This window comes from Macaca fascicularis, chromosome 7, assembly GCF_037993035.2.
Source record: "Macaca fascicularis isolate 582-1 chromosome 7, T2T-MFA8v1.1".
Classification (NCBI taxonomy): domain Eukaryota; kingdom Metazoa; phylum Chordata; class Mammalia; order Primates; family Cercopithecidae; genus Macaca; species Macaca fascicularis.
Genome location: NC_088381.1, coordinates 43,377,718 through 43,394,553, shown reverse-complemented (window position 1 = coordinate 43,394,553; position 16,836 = coordinate 43,377,718). Strand labels below are relative to the sequence as shown.

Here is a 16,836-nt window from a genome sequence, read left to right as displayed (position 1 = left end):
CTTAACCCACAGGACCTCAGATCCCCACAGCACAGAGCGAGCTGGAAAAGCTAACAGTGGGCCCTCGGGGGGAAACATTCCTCGCATGGCATCCCTGGAAGGGACCAGGATGACACAAAGGTAAACACTCCATTCACCTACTGAGGCCACCCAGAACTCAGACCAAAGTCCTTCAAGACCTCACTCAATGTCCTTGGCATAGGAAATCCCCAATTTCCTCTCCAAATCCTTCCACCCCTTAGAATTCTAAGGCATTGGACACATTTTCCAACACAGTCCTTTTGCACAGTCACGAGTAGCAGAGACCTTCTCACCACCCAATACCAAAGACTACTTTGGGGTATCTGGGCGGAAATCTCAGACACAGGCCCAGTGAGGCCCAAAGGCAACCAAACTAATGGCCTTGGGGTCTCCTGAGACCTCCCAGCCTCTGGATTTAGGGAGGGGCTTCCTGCAAGTGCTTAGGGGTCTGGTCCTTCCAGCCTGAGCCACACCAGGCCTCCTCTGGAATGGCTGGGATCAAATGAGACTACATCTGCAAACACCTTGAAACTGTAAGGTATGCACATGCACACACGCGCGCACGCGCGCACACACACACACACACACACACACACACACACACCACAGACTTTCCACCATTAACAATAGGGAGAAAGAGGATGCCAAAAAATTACCCATCTGTCCAGACAACCAACGCCAATGGAATCCATCTGAGGGCTGGCAGTGACACAAAATCGTAAATTCAGAAATACTTTTAAGCCCCCTGCTTCAAAATTATATGTGGCTTTCACTCATGTAGGTGCAGAGGAAAAAGAAAGGATTGAAATTTTAACTTGTGTTCATCTGGTTGGGACTTTGAGGGAAAGAAATTATTAGAGAAGGAAGTACCCTAATGAGAGGAGCCACCAGAGACCAGAAGGCACTCAGGAATAGGACCCAGAAGACCTGGATTCCAGGACCACTGGAGCCCAGGACCAGGCTGCCCAATGTGGGACCCTGTGTGGCAAGTCACATTCCTGCTTCCACTTTCAGCCTCCCCATCTCTGCAACAGCCATACTCTTGTGAGCTCCCATGCCTTGGTGAGAAGGGAATGGATGGGCGAAGGCTGTGGGCCAGGGAAATGGCCAGGCAGCTGTGAGCAACCAGTGCTGCATTATCCTTAGAGTTTCAGAGAGACCGCATCAAGAATGACAGGACTTTAGGGGAAATACACATATCGAAGGTACATTTGGCCCTTGCAGAAAAGTGGGGGACAAAACAGTGACGAAGAGCACAGACCCTGGAGACAAACAGCCCGTGGCTGTTCCAAGAGAATGCACATAAAGGCAGCCGAGTGGAGTGCTAGCCATAGCATACACTCAATAAATGGCTATTATTTTGGCGACTGCTACCATGGCATGGATGTGGGGTGAGGGAAGAATGGCTCAGATGGAGACACACAGCCATCCAGCCATGCCCACTAGGTATGCAGCCCCAGCCTGAGGGGCTGTCAGTCCCAGCCAGCCCGCCACCAGGCCACTATGCCACCAGCCATGCTCCCAAAGGGCCCCACAGACCTTGCCTCTGGCCCTCAATGTCCCCAGTCCAACACCAACCTCTCATTTCTCAAGGAAAGTTTGATTCAGGTATTCCTCCGGATGTGGGGGTCCCTATGACCAGCTTCTAACTGCAGGGGACAGAGGACTCCAAAGCAGGGTTCCCTCGGCTTCCTATCCCAGCATCCGCTGCTCAGGGAGAGAGACAGAAACCACTGGCCTTTGCCAAACTCCTCACTTGCCAGATCCTCCCTGCAAGCTCATTCAACCGACTCCAATTTCCCCAATCTTCTGACCCTTCACATTGGTCCCTCCCCCAGTGTGGGGACAGGAGGAAGACAAATGTGTACCACTTCCACTTTGCTGCCTCTCGCAGCTGGGGGAAGAGGATCTCTTTCTAAACGAGAGATGGAGAGCTGTGCTGAGTTTTTATCATTTCCAAGTGAGACAAGGGAGAGACAACTGGTTAAAACATGGTAGACAGGTGCTTTAAAAGTTATCTTCAGGTTTCATTCACACAGACTGTTCTTAACCCCAAGAACACCAGCGACTGAAACACTGGCAATCTTCCCATCCAAGGATTGGAGGAAAAGGGAAACAAAAAGAAGAGGGGAAGTCAAAAAGTCTTCCACCAAGCCCCCTCCGCAGCTGTCCCCTTCGATAAATTTCAACACAACAGCAATGCACGAGAAAAAATGCCGACCTGAGAATTCACCCGGAGCAGTGATGAGGGAGTTGGTAGCCTCCGTTTCAGTGTAAGACAATGTGGAATCGGACAGATCTGTGGGAGAAAAGAAAAAGAGCACTTAGTTGGCCGTGGGGCAGCGCTCTCTTTTTTCTTCTTTCTCATGCATCTGTGTATGTGTGCACGTGTGTGGATGTGTGTGCTTGCAAAGGGCAGCATGTCCCTCCCAACGTTCTGATGTCACCCTGTAACCCCTTCTCAGGATCACCCCAGACCAGCCCAGACCAGCCCAAGAACTCTTGTGGAAAGTGCTGTGAAGCTGGTACCTGAAAACGTACTGCCCTGACCACAGAAATAACCCAAGTTCAGGGGACCGAGCAAGTAGCAACTTGGAGCCTCCCTGGGTAAGGTTAAATTAAGCCCCTAAACAATCCATAGTTGCCGTACTTAATTACAACCATTAAAATTCTTGAAGTTGTTCCTTCTTGCTTCCTTCCTTCCTTTCTTCCTTCCTTCCTTCCTCCCTCCCGCTGGAGCTGGGGAAACTGTTTTAACAAGTCACCAGCCGTCCTCACTCTGTCCCGCTTACACCCCTCTAATTAAGGGCTCAAGCATTTGCTCCCAGATTAACTTTGTTTTTTCTCTCCCCTCCCCCACTCCCTAACATCCAAACCTGCTCACACAGCAACTTTTAATGCCTGGACTGTTTTTCTTAAGGCGTTCTTTTTTTATTTTTAAGTAGCTTTAAGTACATTATTGGTTTTCCTCTGTCTGCAGAACAGTTAGATGAGAAAGAGAAATTCTTTTGCACATTTTCTATAGAACACTGAGCTGCTATACTGAGCTGCTTGAACATTGACAAGCCGATGCCTTTTGGGACAGGCAGACTTGGAAAACTTTTCCTGGGCCTGTGCCTCTGCTACCAGCAATGGGTGTTGCCCCCGTTAAGGGACAGGCCTGTCCAGAGTTGGAACGCCTGCAGCACACTCACCTTCTCACCCAGCACAATCCAGGACTGGCTTGCGTGGCCCCACCTGGCCCCACCCGGTCCAGCACAGCTACTCCAGGCAAAGGATTCCTGGGATAAAACCGTTTGCCCAGGCCCTCACTAGCTAGAATTCCATTTGATCCTGCAGGAAGTTTTTTCCTTTTACCACATGGCTTGGGGAGCAGGAAGATAAAACATTAACCAATTTGGCCTGGTTTTTTTTTTTTTTTTTTTTTTTTTCCTCTCCAGTTTCCCACTTGCCAGATGCTGACTGGGTGTTCTGGATTTTATTTTGTTTTTTGGTCTCATGTGATCACAGAGGCTTAGAAGTGAACTGGCTTTTTGTTTATGAAAAAGCAACAATGCAAGGAAGAGAAAATAATACCAAAAAATAACCCGGGACTATTTATCAGGGAATGAAAAAGTTATCTGCTGGAAAAATATGTTAGGAGAAAAATAACGACACACGGAAAAATCTTAAAGAAAAAACAAAAAAAAACAAAAAACGAAAACAAAAAAAAAAACCCTCAATGCTCAACTGGGAACTTCTTAGAAGAGTTTTGCTTTTAATACCGAATGTTCCCAAAGTGCTTAGTGCTCAGAGCCCTGCTGCCACTTCTCATCTGAAGTAGCAACATCACAAGCCGAGTCCTATTTCTTAGTGAACTGCCTTACAGCCAACACAGACAGCATTGTGAGGTTTCCAGAAGAGTGGGAACGACAGGCGGTTTCCACCTTTCACAGCTAGTAAGTCCCTATCACGCCCTTGCCAAACCCTCACATCTAGTGTTTCTAGTGAGGCCCTGGACAGTGTCTCAATGGCTGCTGTGCAAAAGAACGCTCCCAACCTCCATCACTGCTCAAGCCTCAAGGAGGAAGAACTCCATCTGCAAGTTGGAGCTCCAGGTTCAGGTCCCGCCTCCACTATGAGTCAAGCAACATCAGGGCTCACCAGCTTTTTCTATAAAGGACCAGAGGTTAATATTTTCAGCTTTGTGAACTATACAGTCTCCGCTGCAACTACTCAACTCTGCCTCAGCCATGGACAAAATGGAAATGGACAAGCCTGGCTGTGTTCCAGTAAAACTCCACTTCTGGACACCAAAATCTGAATTTCACGTAATTTTCAGGTGTCACGAAATATTAGGCTTCTTTGGATTTCTTTTTTAACCACTTCAAAAATAAAAGCCATTCTTAGCTTGCAAGCCATATAAAAACAGGTGGTGGGCTGAGCTATTTGACCACCGGTAAGAGTCACTTCCTCTTTCTGGGCCTCAGTCATCTCATTTGTAAAATCATGGGGACAACTGTTTGATTTCCACATGGTCACTCTGCAGGGCTGGGCAGTGCCCTGATTTTTGCTGCTTTATCACATGCTAACTGACAAACCCTCAGGGCGATGATCCTTGACATTCAAGCTGAGGTGCTAAGAACTTTCACTAAGAACTTTTGAAGGTTTTTTTCTCTAATGGAACTAAGGATCTTGCAAGCAACTAGTGCAATTATGCTGACTTAGGAAATGCTGAGACAGGCCTCCAAGGGAAGGACAGCCAGCCACCCACCTGAGTGGGGGCTGCTCTGAGTTTGTGCCTCAACCCTGCAGCTCATTAGCTGGGCAGCTCCTCCCCCTCACTCAGTTTGATTCTTCATCTCTTAAGTGACAAGCTCCCACCAGAAGATCTCTCCAGTTCCCCAGAAACTAAGGCTCCCCCATTCATGGGACAATTCTACTTCTGGAACAACAATAGGGTGGCCACCATAGTTTGGTCGCTGACTCCCACACCCTCGTGGGACAGCCTCTGCCCACCTAGCCTGAGAAGGTCACACTTCTGAAGGGACCTGGTGGGCACTTCTGACTTCACGGCAGGTGAGGGGTCTGGAAGGAAAACTGGGGTGGATATGCCTGAGTGTCTACGACACTAAGAAGGGACCTCCCCAGCCAGGTGCAGTGGCTCACGCCTGTATTCCCAGCACTTTGGGAGGCCAAGGTGGGCAGATCACGAGGTCAGGAGATTGAGACCAGCCTGGCCAATATGGTAAAACTCCATCTCTACAAAAATTAGCCAGGCGTGGTGGCGGGCACCTGTAGTCCCAGCTACTCGGGAGGCTGAGGCAGAAGAATCGTTTGAACCCAGGAGGCGGAGGTTGCAGTGGGCCGAGTTCACGCCATTTCACTCCAGCCTAGGTGACAGAGCGAGACTCCATCTCGAACAAAGAAAAAAAGAAGTGACCTCCCAGATGATGCTAACACACACTACTGGGAGGAGGCCTTTACAAAAAAGCCAAACAAAACCCACTTTTTGCGGTCACTTGGTGGAATGTTTCAGCATCGTTGCCACGCCATCTGACTTTTAAAGCTTGAGTCCCACGGGAACTGCTTGGGTCACAAAGTTGCTTTCCTGGCACTGTCAGGGCCAAACTAACTTGCCCCAGTCAGGATCCTACAGATTCCATCACTCCTCTGCCTCAGAACCCATGCCCTGAAACCCCACTAGAGGAAACAGAGAGCCAAGCACTCTCCACTTTTATTTTATTTTACAGAGGGGGTCTTGTTCTGTCGCCCAGACTGGAGTGCAGTGGCACAGTCATACCTCACTGCAGCCTCTAACTCCTGGGCTTAAGTGATCCTCCCACCTCAGCCTCCTAAAATGCTGGGATTATAGGCATGAGCCATCGTTCCCAGCCACAATCTCTATTCTTTTTTTTTTTTTTTTTTTTTTTGAGACAGAGTTTCACTCACTCTGTCACCCAGGCTGGAGTGCAGTGGCGTGACCTCAGCTCACTGCAACCTCCCAGGTTCAAGCAATTTTCCTGCCTCAGCCTCCCGAGTAGCTGGGATTACAGCTACTCGGGAGCATGTGCACCACCACACCCAGCTAATTTTTGTACTTTTAGTAGAGACAGGGTTTCACCATGTTGGCTAGGCTGATCTCAACCTCCTAACTTCAAGTGATCTGCCCCCCTTGGCCTCCCAAAGTGCTGGGATTACAGGCGTGAGCCAACAGTCTCTGCTTTTGAAACCACTTACATCTACCCCAGAATATGGGCTGATCATCTAGGCTCAAGGTTTTACAGAAAACATGTTCTGCCTCTGAATGGGAGTTGTCTAAAATTACCAACTCCACTAAGCTCACCTAGGGGACAGTCCATGCCAGGGGCTTTGTATACCAATATACATTCCTTTTTAATACTCCAATTGTTGTTTCTGCTCAAGTGAACATCTTGGCTTAAAAAGGGGGAAAATACACAGCTCCTCTCAACAAAGACTTCATGCCCAACCTATTTGTCATACTACTAATTAATACACTCTAAAGGAGAATAACCCAAGGCTGGGGGGCCCAAGAGAGAGGAAAGAGACACAGAAATACCAACGCACCTCCAGTGAGATGCGTAAGTCAAAACCCATTCATCTTCGAAAGGCCCATGTTTAAAAGGTCACGGAGAGGTTAATGATGAGCCGTGGAATTTCGAGATGTAAATAGCCTGCTGCAGAAGCTGGGTCTGCTTTGGCCCAACTGTGGGAGTGTTTGCACAACTTCACCCCATTTCACAGCAACCGGTCTGGCTTTCACCCCTCCCCTCCAGCCCTCCAGCCCTGAGGCTGGACAGACACTGGGCTGAAGGGAACCCAGTGAGGGACACTCCTCTGCAAGGGTAGGAAGGAGGGTGCACTTACCCAGTGGCTTGTACTCGTCGCGAGGAGACAGCCGAGAGTAGGGAGGTGGCGGAGATTCTGGAAGACAGGAGACAGCATGTCACTGCCAGGGTCGGGGAGCTCACACCTCAGGTTCTACATGCTTTTAATTTCTGGTTTCCGCAAATAATAAACTCAGCCTCCAGAAAGCCCTCCCTTTGTCCCACCTCCTCTGCTGCCCAAATCCCCTCAACAGTTAAAGCCACAGACTTGGGGCACAGACAGATACGGGCTCAATCCCAGCTCTGCCATATTTGGCTTTGTGACCTCAAGCAACTTACTTCACCTCTCTGAGCCTGTTTCTTCAGCTCTAAAATGAGGATAATCATCATCTAGACCTCCCAGGTTTGCTGGGATAATGTATGTAAAATGCTTAGTGCAGCTCTTGGCACTATCGAAAAACACCTCCATAAACAGTAACTGTTACTACTTTAACAAGAGAAACGTGAGTGCAGGGAAAGTCAGAACCAGGGCTGCTGGATAAAATACCAGATGCTCAGTTACATTTGAGTTTTGGATAAACATAGCATCATTTTGTAGTATAAGTGTGCCCCTTTCAATATTGGCGGTGTACTTATACTAAAACATGGTGTGTTGTTTATCTGATACTCTAATTTAACTGGGCATCCTGCATTTTACTTGCTAAATTTGGCAAGCCTAGTCAGAGCTGAGTGTAAGTGCAAAGGCCCAGACGCAGAAACTCGTGTCCAAACAAGCTGCATTAGAGCTAGCATTCCTAGGTGCAGGGGAGGACAGTAGAAAGGGTTAGGACCCAAAGGGCCAAACCCAGCTATCTCAATAGGAGGTCTTAAAGCCAGTCACTTCCACTCTTGGCCTCAGTCTCCCCTTTTGTAAAGGACGGGGTGGAACGCAAGTTCTCTACAGCTCAGATGCTATTATTCCTTATTGTCTATGATATTTTTCTTTGGGTTTCCTTTCATTTGCCTAAAATACTCCTCCTTAAAAACATATACTTTGCCTTCAGAAGAATTCCTTAGCTTCTTGCTTTATGGGAAGTAACAATTTGCTAAACTAAGTAACAATTTGCATGAATGAAATGACCCTTCATTTTCGGTAAATGAAACTAAACACAATCAAATCGCAAACTAAAACAAACTCTCAGTGGTAATAAAGTGGTAATAACTATTATTAGGCGGGTATCAGTAATGACACAAGGGGTAATAAGTGTTTTTCGCAATTGTAATAAGGCACAATTAGTTATAGGAGCACTTGTTTTGCTCCATACACCCAATGAGGCCTCACCTCTTCCCCACCCTGGCTTTTCCAGCTCAAAGTTACTTCCAACAAAGTCAAAGCTCTGAGGTTTAGAAACAGAGACTTTCTGTGGACAGAAATTAGGGAGAAGGAAAAGTGAATCACAGAGTAGCCACTGAGAGAGACGTGAACATTTGCTCGGTGCCTACCTTGTGTCTCACTCCATGCCAATCACTTTCAATTTTATTATTTTAGACCTCAGGTACAGAGTAGTTAATTATGCTCATCAGGCACCTATTTTTATTTAATCCTTTCTCAAAATACAAAAAACAAATGAGATATTATTATCTCCATTTTACAGATGAGAAAACTGACTTGCGCATGTCTCCTGAGCCAGTCATGGTGGAGCTGGGATTCCAGTCCAGGCCTAACTCTGCTCTGCCACCCAATGAGGTGGAATCAAGAGATGCCCTTTCTTATACCGCTTCATCCCCGCTGGGTCTGGGACATCACCTGCACAGAACATGCTCACTAAATATGGACATAGACAACTGGGATGAGGATAATGGTAAAGTTGAATGCACCTGTGGACAAAGATGTACAGAAAGAGGATCTAGGGGGCTCTCAGGCCTAGAGGCCAGCCTTGAGGAGGACCAGCCTCTCAGGACAAGGGGCAGCGCAGAGGAAGGGCTGGAGTTCCACAGGAAAAGAGAATTGAGGCCAGTGCTTCCACTGTACAGAGGAGGAGACTGTGGCCTGGTGAGTGGAAGTGACTTCCTCAGGAGCTAGGTAATGAGCCAGAACCAAGGCCAGGTCCCTGACCTCCATGCCCTTTCCACTACCCGCAAGAGCTTATCAGAAAGCCTGCAATTTCTTAGGGTTACTTTTGCAAAAATCTGACTGGCTGAGGCCTAGGCCACACATGGCATGGAGCTCTGGACATCCGCCCCCAAGATTTGTCCCCAAAGGTGAATCTTGACAACTATGGGCAGTAGTGTCTGGAGTCAAGCCTCTGTAACCAATGCCAGCATCTCTTCCAGGGGCTGCTTACCTGGGAATCAAAAGGTGGAAGGCAGGAAAGGCTAATGAAGTCCCACCTGGAAGAGCTACCTGAGCCTTGAGTTGTGACACCCACTACCCACGGCCATAGCTGAGTTGGGAGTTCCAATGTTGTGAGATAGAAAGAAAATCTATGAACCTGAACCAGGAGACATGCCAGGTAGTGGAGCACTGCAAAGTGTTCAGGAGGGACCTCACCAGGCTCCCATTAGCTCTGGCAAAATGGTATGCACACAACTGTTTATTTACTTGAGACAGAGTTTCGCTCTTGTTGCCCAGGTTGGAGTGCAATGGCGTGATCTCGGCTCACCGCAACCTCCACCTCGCAGGTTCAAGCGATTCTCCTGCCTCAGCCTCCCTAGTAGCTGGGATTACAGGCATGCACCACCACGCCCAGCTAATTTTGTATTTTTAGTAGAGATGGGGTTTCTCCACGTTGGTCAGGCTGGTCTTGAACTCCCGACCTCAGGTGATCCGCCCGCCTCGGCCTCCCAAAGTGCTGGGATTATAGGCATGAGCCACCGCACCCAGCCAACTGTTTAACAACCGCATGGACTGAAAGCTAATCACTAGATTCCATTGTAGGCAACTAAAAAAGTATGAAGGCTTTAGACTCTACCCCACAACACAAGGATTTAGAGTGTCAGAGACAGAAGAGGCCTTGGGGTTCACCCAACTCAATTCCTTCTTTTCACTGATATGAAAACTAAGGTCCCACTTGCTGAAGGACCTGCCCAAGGCCACATATGAAAGTAGCTGCAGGTATTATGGGGAAGGCCAGCTGGAGACCAGTATCAGGTAACCCTTTCCAAAAATTGAGATATAATTCACATACCCTAAGATTCATCCTTTTTTAAAATATACCATTCAGTGGGTTTTTTTAGTATATTTACAATGTTGTGCAACCATCAACCACAATCTAAACACAGGACATTTTTTTTCATCGCAAAAAGAAACACCATCCCCACTGGCAGTCACTTCCTAGACCCCAACCCCAAAACCCTGGGCAACCACTAACCTACTTTTTGTCTCTATTCCCACGCCCATTCTGGACATTTCATTTCATACAACATATGGCCTTTTGTGGCTGGCTTCTTCTTTCATGTGGCACAAAGTCATCGAGGTTCATCCATGTTGTAACACGTTTCGGTACTCCGTTCTTTTTCATGAGTGAATGATATTCCATTTTTTGGATGTACCATATTTCATTTATCCATTCATCAGCTAATGGACATTTGGGTTGCTTCCTCTCTTTAGATATTATGAATAATGTGCTATGAACACTACTGGGTAACAATCAGCCACCATTCCCACGTGGCTGCACCCTATGGATCTGGACTGATGGAGCCCCAGGGCATTACCTCAGGTGGGCAAGGTGGGCACTCAGGTGGGACACTTGGTGGGTGAGACCAAAGATCAGAAAAGAAACTGTGAGCTGCCACCAGGCCCTCTGTCCACTCCCCTCTTAGAAGTTGTCTTAGTACTTTAAAAAGTTGTGTTGATTTTAAAATAATAACCCATATGCTCTAAACTTTAACAGGAGAACTTTTAGAGCACTGCAGGCTCCTCTGAAAGAAGTGGACCTGGTAGGGAGGAAAAGAAAAGAGAGGGAGACAGAAAGACATCAGCAACTCCAACCCCCTTGGACATCCAGCCTGAGGCATCAACTTCAGGAATCTCCTCCAACTTCCTGCAGAAGCAAGAGCAGTCAGCCAGGGGCCAGTGCACCAGAAGGTTCAGCTCAGCCCAGGCATGCCTCTGGTTAGCCCCCAGGGGGTACTTAGCCTTTTGGGATCTAGACCTAAATTCTAAAGCCAGAAGAGTTCACAGCCTCTCCCAGTGCCTGGAAAAGTTTCAGTTTGGGACATTACCTTCCACCCCCAATCTTTGCAGCTCAGCATCTTGCTTAGGAAAAGATTCACATGCCTCCCCGGTTGCCAAGTTTCCCCCCCTCCCAAAGAGGGGCTGTGGGTGGGGAGGGGGCCTCCTGAGTGCCCATCCTTCCTGCCCCCAGAAGCCGAAGACTCAACCCTAAGCCCCATGATGGGACACACAGAAAAGGAGCTCCTGGCACTTTAAGGCTGGCTGAGCCTAATTGCCCAGATTCCCCTGGCAGCCAGATAAACAGCGCAGCCGGCTGGCGCCAGCAAGAGGCAAACTGCACATTATCACCCCTTCCTCACCTCCAGGAGGAGCTAGGAGGAGCAGACAAGCAGGGCTAGGGGCCGCTGAGCCGGGCAGGGCGGGGGCTTGGAAGCCCAACTTGAAATTGATCTCATTTCAAAGGGATAATGCCAGGCCAAATAAAAGGAAAACTTTCTAGCCCATTCTAATTCCTATAGTCCTGGCCTGGGAACCCTGTGTTTTCCTAGGCGGCCTCCTCCAGTCGTTTAGAAGTTCTCTCTCTCGCTCTGTCTCTCTTCCCCGGGCGCAATTTGGATAATAGTAATTTACTGAATATAATTACAGAAAAAAAAAAAGTGGGGAAGCAAAGAGCAGGAGATTTATTCCGAAGTTAATGGATACTTTCAGGAGAAAGGAGCTCTATAAACACAGGTTAGAGCTGTGATTAAAGTATTTCTCCACATTTCCGTCCACATAGGCACCCACCGAGCTCAGCGAACTGGCTTTTCCTGGGACAGAAAGACACCCAAGGGGGAGGCAGAGCTGGGCCTGACTCCCACGGGCTGGGAGGCCAGGAGGCCCCCAGCTTATGCCCAGCAGAGGTGGGTCCCCTCCTCAGGACCCCTGTTGCCGAGACAAGCCTGGGGCAGAGTGGGGGAGGGGACGGAGGCCTGTGTGGCCTGGAATCTGCATGTCAGCCCGCAGGGATTCCCTCCAATCCCTTACTTTAGATACGGGAAAAGAAGCCCAAAGGCGAAACTAGCCCCAAGCCACAACTCAAGTTGATGGAGAATGGGCTCCGAACAGCAGGGGTCCACACTGCCCAGGAAGGGGTCTCCTGTCACGGGGGCTCCCTGCGGTGGTCCATGAAGGTGCAGAGGTGACGGCTGCCAGGTGGGAGTCCCTCAGTGCTGGTGTTCCAGTGTACTTTGCTCGCTAGCTGTGTGCCTGCGCTGTGTGTGCGAGCGCGTCTGTCTGCTCGGTGCCCGGGCTCTCTCCCCAGAGCCCTGGAAGGCGCAGGCTCCTTATCAGGACGCGCACGGCTGAGCCCCAGCTATGCGCCCGCCCAGTTATGGGAGCCAGGCTGGCGGCCAGGCGGTAGAGGTGGGGTGAGCAGCCCAGGGCTCCCCCAGCTCTCAGGCCAGGGGCAAGAGGGTCAACCTGGCACATACTGGAAACTCTTCCCTGACCATCGGTCCTCCCAGCGGTCCCCAGGGTGGCTGAATGGGGGCCCCACCTGCTAGCAGCTAGCAAAGGAACAGGGGAGGAGACTTGGGGCGCTGCAGCCCTGGCAACAGCGCCTCCTTCTGGGAGAAGGAGGGGAATCAAGTCCCAAGGCTTAGTCCAGATTTAGATGGGGAGAATGTTCCTAGAGCCACCCCCACTGACCAGCACCGTGGCTGAGGAGAGGTAACGCATCCAAAGTCAAGCGGCAGGTTACGAGCTGGGCAGAGCCTAGGACTAGGTCCATGGTCAAGAACCGTTCCACTGCAGCTTGCCAGGTATCTCTTGACCTGTACCTCTCCAAAACCACTAAATGTAAACCAACACCCAAGCCAGCTCCTAGTCCCAGGAGTAGTAGCAGGAGCGGTCCTGTCCATTGTCTCCAGCTTTTTCACTCCTCCCCGCCCTGCCCACCCACCTGAGCATGGCTGGCACCTTAACTCTGAGCTGGCTGGCTCCCTCTCCTCTGACCCATCCTCCAAGGTCCTGCTCCAGGCTGGAGCTGTGGAGCTCCTTCAGGCCATCCTATTACATACACCCCACAGCCTTCTGGTAGTTCAGACCCAGTGACCTGGCCCTGCACACTTCCCTTCTTCCCCCATTTCTCCTCCATAAATCCCTCGTGGGATTATATTTCTTGAGGGCACAGATCCTACTCATATTTCCACTCTGCTAGCCACAGCACCCTGCACAGTGCCTGGCCCAGAATAGTTGCTCAACAAACATTTGCTGGCACACTGAAGTGGCGAGAGAGAATATACCTGCCAGGGGCTTCTACAAGAGTGGAATGGGCCCACTTAAAAAAAAAAATGACCAGGAACAAGACAACCATAAATAGGGGTCTCCTTCCCCAGAGGCAGGGAGGAGACAGAGTTCGCAGAGGGGAGAAAGTCACTTCCAGGGAAAGCTGTCAGCAAGAGGAAAAGAGTGCATAGAAAGCCTGGCATGGGCCACAGATCAGGGACTGCTCATAGATCCTAAATTAGGACTGGAGTTACCATGAGGGGAGTAAGGTGCCTGATCAACCATGCCCCTCCCCACTCACCCCCATCAATGCCCTCTATGCAGGAATCATCACTGAGGGAAAACTTCCTTTCCTCTCCAGACACTACTCCACACACAGACAAGACACCTAGGACAAATGCACCATCCTAGGCCCATCTTCCTCTTCCACACAGAGTCAGGAGACCTAAGATCTGACCCTCTCTGTGCTCCCAGCCTGGGTGCTGACTCTCCCCAGGGAAGCCAGAATGGAGGGATTCATAGCCCTCCCAGGCTCAAGAGCCTGTGACTCCCTGCCAGTCCCACCCCTGCAAAACCCCAGTGTCACCTGATGGATTCCCATACATCCCTCAGAGGCTAGCTACAGGCTAAAATGTGTGTTCCCCACAAGGCAGAGGTCAGAGCAAGGCAAGTAAGTGCAAGCTCCTGGCCTGCTGGAGGCTCCTGACCTGCTGGAGCCTCCGCCTGTCTGCACCTGAGCACCAGGGCCTAGCCGGGTAAGCAAGGCTAAGGGTGGGGTGTGTGCAGGAAATCCCAAGAGGAGAACAAAGAAGGGGGGCAGTTCTCAGAGGTAAACGAGTATCTGGCTTCTTCAACTACTCACAGATGCCACCAAGACCCTAAACTCTATACAAAAGCTGAAAACAAAAGTTGAGAAGGACTATGGAAGACCCTGGCACTTGACACCCAAGGGGATGTGGGGAATGATTATACGTGGGGAATAAAGACGGTGCTCTTTACTCCAGAGAGGGATTACCCTGCAAAGCTTTGTCGAAAGTATACAAAGGCACAAATTGGGCATTTGACGAAGACTTTTGATTCTAGCTATGATTTGTGTACACCCAATTTCACAACTTAAAGCTGCTTGGACATAGAAAAGCACAGTATGGGTAAGGGCACTTGCATACAAATGCTAGAAGCCTGGGTACAGACTGGGGTAGATTCCGGAATTGAGGTAGGAGGAAATAGTACCTACTTCTTTGGTCTCTCCTTGGCCTGCCCTCCCCTTTCACTGCCTATGAAGTTGGAGCCTACATCATGTCCCTGAAACTGCACAGAGAAAACTACGACGTGTACCCTTTTAAGTTTACCGGAGACTTGAGATAAAGTTGCCACTTGAGGTGTGTGCTGGGATACCCACTCCCCTCGGCTGGGCTAAGGCGCCTCTCCTGGTGGCTACCACGCTCCAAGGGCACCCGGGGGAGCACCCGCAGCTGCGCCGACCCGCAGTGTCACAGAGAGAAGGGCAAGGAAGGGGACGGGGACCAGGAGCCAGGGCCCCGCCGGCCGGCGCAGCGCGCTCACCTGGCCCGCAGAGCCGGCTGAAGTGGTAGGGGTTGCAGCACACGGTGGGGCCGTCGGCGGCGGCGGCGAAGCTGTGGCAGCCGCACAGTGGCTTCAGCTCCACTGCGTGCTGCAGGTCGGGCCAGCGGAAGAGGCGGCCGAGCAGCAGCTGCGGCGGCGCGGGCTGGCCGCCCAGGCGGAGGTCGGCTCGCGGCACCAGCACGCAGCCGCCCGGCACGCCGCCGCGGGACTCCACCGCCTCCAGCAGCGTGTCCAGCGAGCGCTCCTTGAGCCGCTTCAGCAGCGAGTACGTGACCGTTTTGAGTTCCTGCTCCAACAGCAGCAGCCGCGAGCGCGCTTCGCGACTCCGCCCGCCGCCCGCCGGCTCCAGGGCCGCCCCGGCCAGGGGGTCGCTGGCGTCCCGGGGCGCGCCGGCGGCGTCCCGCTCCGAAAAGAGACAGCAGGTCACCGTCTCGCAGTCACTCTCGGGCAGCCAGCCCGGGCCTCCCGACTCCGCCACGTCCAGCAGGGAGCCCCCAGCGCCGGCCCCCGGCTCCGACATGGGCCTCGGGGGGCCCCCTGCGCGCCGGCGCCTCCCCGCGCCCTGGGCGCCTCGCTGTCCCACTGCGTCCCGGGGCCGCCGCGGGGCTACCGGGCGGACTTCGGAGCGGCCGCAGCCTCCGCCCTCTCTTGCCCGCGGGGCCGGCTCAGCTCGGCTGCCCAAGCTCCCATCCTCGTCGCCGCCACCACCGCCGCCGCTGCCGACTTCCTCCCGGTCGGGGACCACACGACTTCGCCAAAGTCGCCGCACCAGCCCCGAGCGTTTGGACCTGAACATACGATATCCTTTGGCGCCAGGGGTGGGGGGGAGGCGGTCTCCGGTTACCGGGGGTCCGTTCCCTCAGCGAGGCGCCGGCTGCGCGGGTCGCAGCCCCACATGAAGCTCCGCCGCGGAGCGCCGTGCAGACCGTGCACAGCCTGTCGTCGAAGGGGCGCCGCAGGGCGACAACATGAGGGAGCTCGCCAAGGCGGGACGGCCGGGAACACGCGCACGCCGAGCCGCAGTCCGCGCGCGGCCAGCGGCTACATGGACCGCAGCGTCGGGGCTGCTCAACAACTCCAGTCCCCGCGCTTTAAGGGGCTGCAGGCGGCGCACCGCCAGAAAGACCCCACATGGGCCGGCGAGCCTTCAAAAGTTGCGCGGCTGGTCCATGAGCACAAAGCGCTCGCGCGAACCCCCAAATGTGTTTGGAAAGCCCTCCCTTTCCCCTGCCTTATTTTAAACCAAAGCGCTTAACTACATGGGCTTTTCCTGCAGGATCCGAAAGGCAGGCTTGTTGATAACCCCAGCTCCCTTCTTACTCCCTGCAAAAAGAAAAAAAAAAAAAAGGAAAGAAAGAAAAGGAAATCCCAAACAAAACCTAAATCCCTGGATTTGCATGCACGAAAGGCCAACGCCGTCTCAGGTCCCAGGCGCTAGATGCACTTGGAGCGAGTTTCTCCTGGACGCGGGTGTCAACACATGAGTGGAAGCTGTAAAAATCCCAAAGAGCTGCTGGGAATCCTTAATTAAAAATGCAGTCCACCGAGGCAGAGGTCGCAGCCCGCCCCACGCTGCCCTCGGACGCTTCGTGCGCCGACGCTGCCGAGGTCGCCCCCCCTCCCCCCTCCACAAAAGTGCCTCCCGGCGGCCCCGGGGTCCCAGCGAGGTCTGGCGAGGCAGCGCCCAGCGGCTCTTTCTCTCGGATCGGCTCCCTCGATCGCTCCCCTGCTCCGCTCGCTCTCTCTTTTTTGTTCTCCTCAAACGCACACTGAGGGCCCCCGGAGGAGCGCCGCGGAGTCATTGGCTGACTCCCATCATATGCCAGTCTAGACACTTTGGCGGCTCCGCGGCGCTGATTGTTGCGCAAACAAGGTTTCAAGTTTCTTAACTCTTAAAGGAGAACACGTCCCATTGCAGGGCCGGAGGCTCCAAGGGGCCGGCTCCCGGGGCGGGCCGAGCTCTGGCCCCCGCCCCACACC

At 52.0% G+C, this 16,836-nt stretch overlaps 2 protein-coding genes across 3 annotated transcripts in view; one reads left to right on the top strand and one right to left on the bottom strand.

Annotated features, from left to right (window-relative positions):
• Window positions 1–16,627, bottom strand: part of SMAD6 (SMAD family member 6) — an 81,713-nt gene extending 65,086 nt beyond the window's left edge. For both annotated transcript variants that reach the window (XR_012415090.1, XM_005559871.5), the window contains exons 1-3: window positions 14,836–16,627; window positions 6,889–6,945; window positions 2,243–2,320 (exon numbers count right to left, since the gene is read on the bottom strand). Coding sequence is in view for 1 of the 2 variants with exons in the window: in XM_005559871.5 (XP_005559928.2) it covers window positions 2,243–2,320; window positions 6,889–6,945; window positions 14,836–15,652 (952 nt within the window). In the remaining variant the exon portion in view is untranslated. The remainder of the gene's footprint in view (window positions 1–2,242; window positions 2,321–6,888; window positions 6,946–14,835) is intronic.
• On the top strand, window positions 8,483–9,242 carry LOC102143302 (hypothetical protein). The gene is made up of 2 exons (XM_015452471.3): window positions 8,483–8,880; window positions 9,162–9,242. The coding sequence occupies exons 1-2, from the start codon at window positions 8,503–8,505 to the stop codon at window positions 9,240–9,242; spliced, it is 459 nt and encodes a 152-aa protein (XP_015307957.3). The 5' UTR covers window positions 8,483–8,502.
• Window positions 16,628–16,836: the final 209 nt, after the last annotated feature.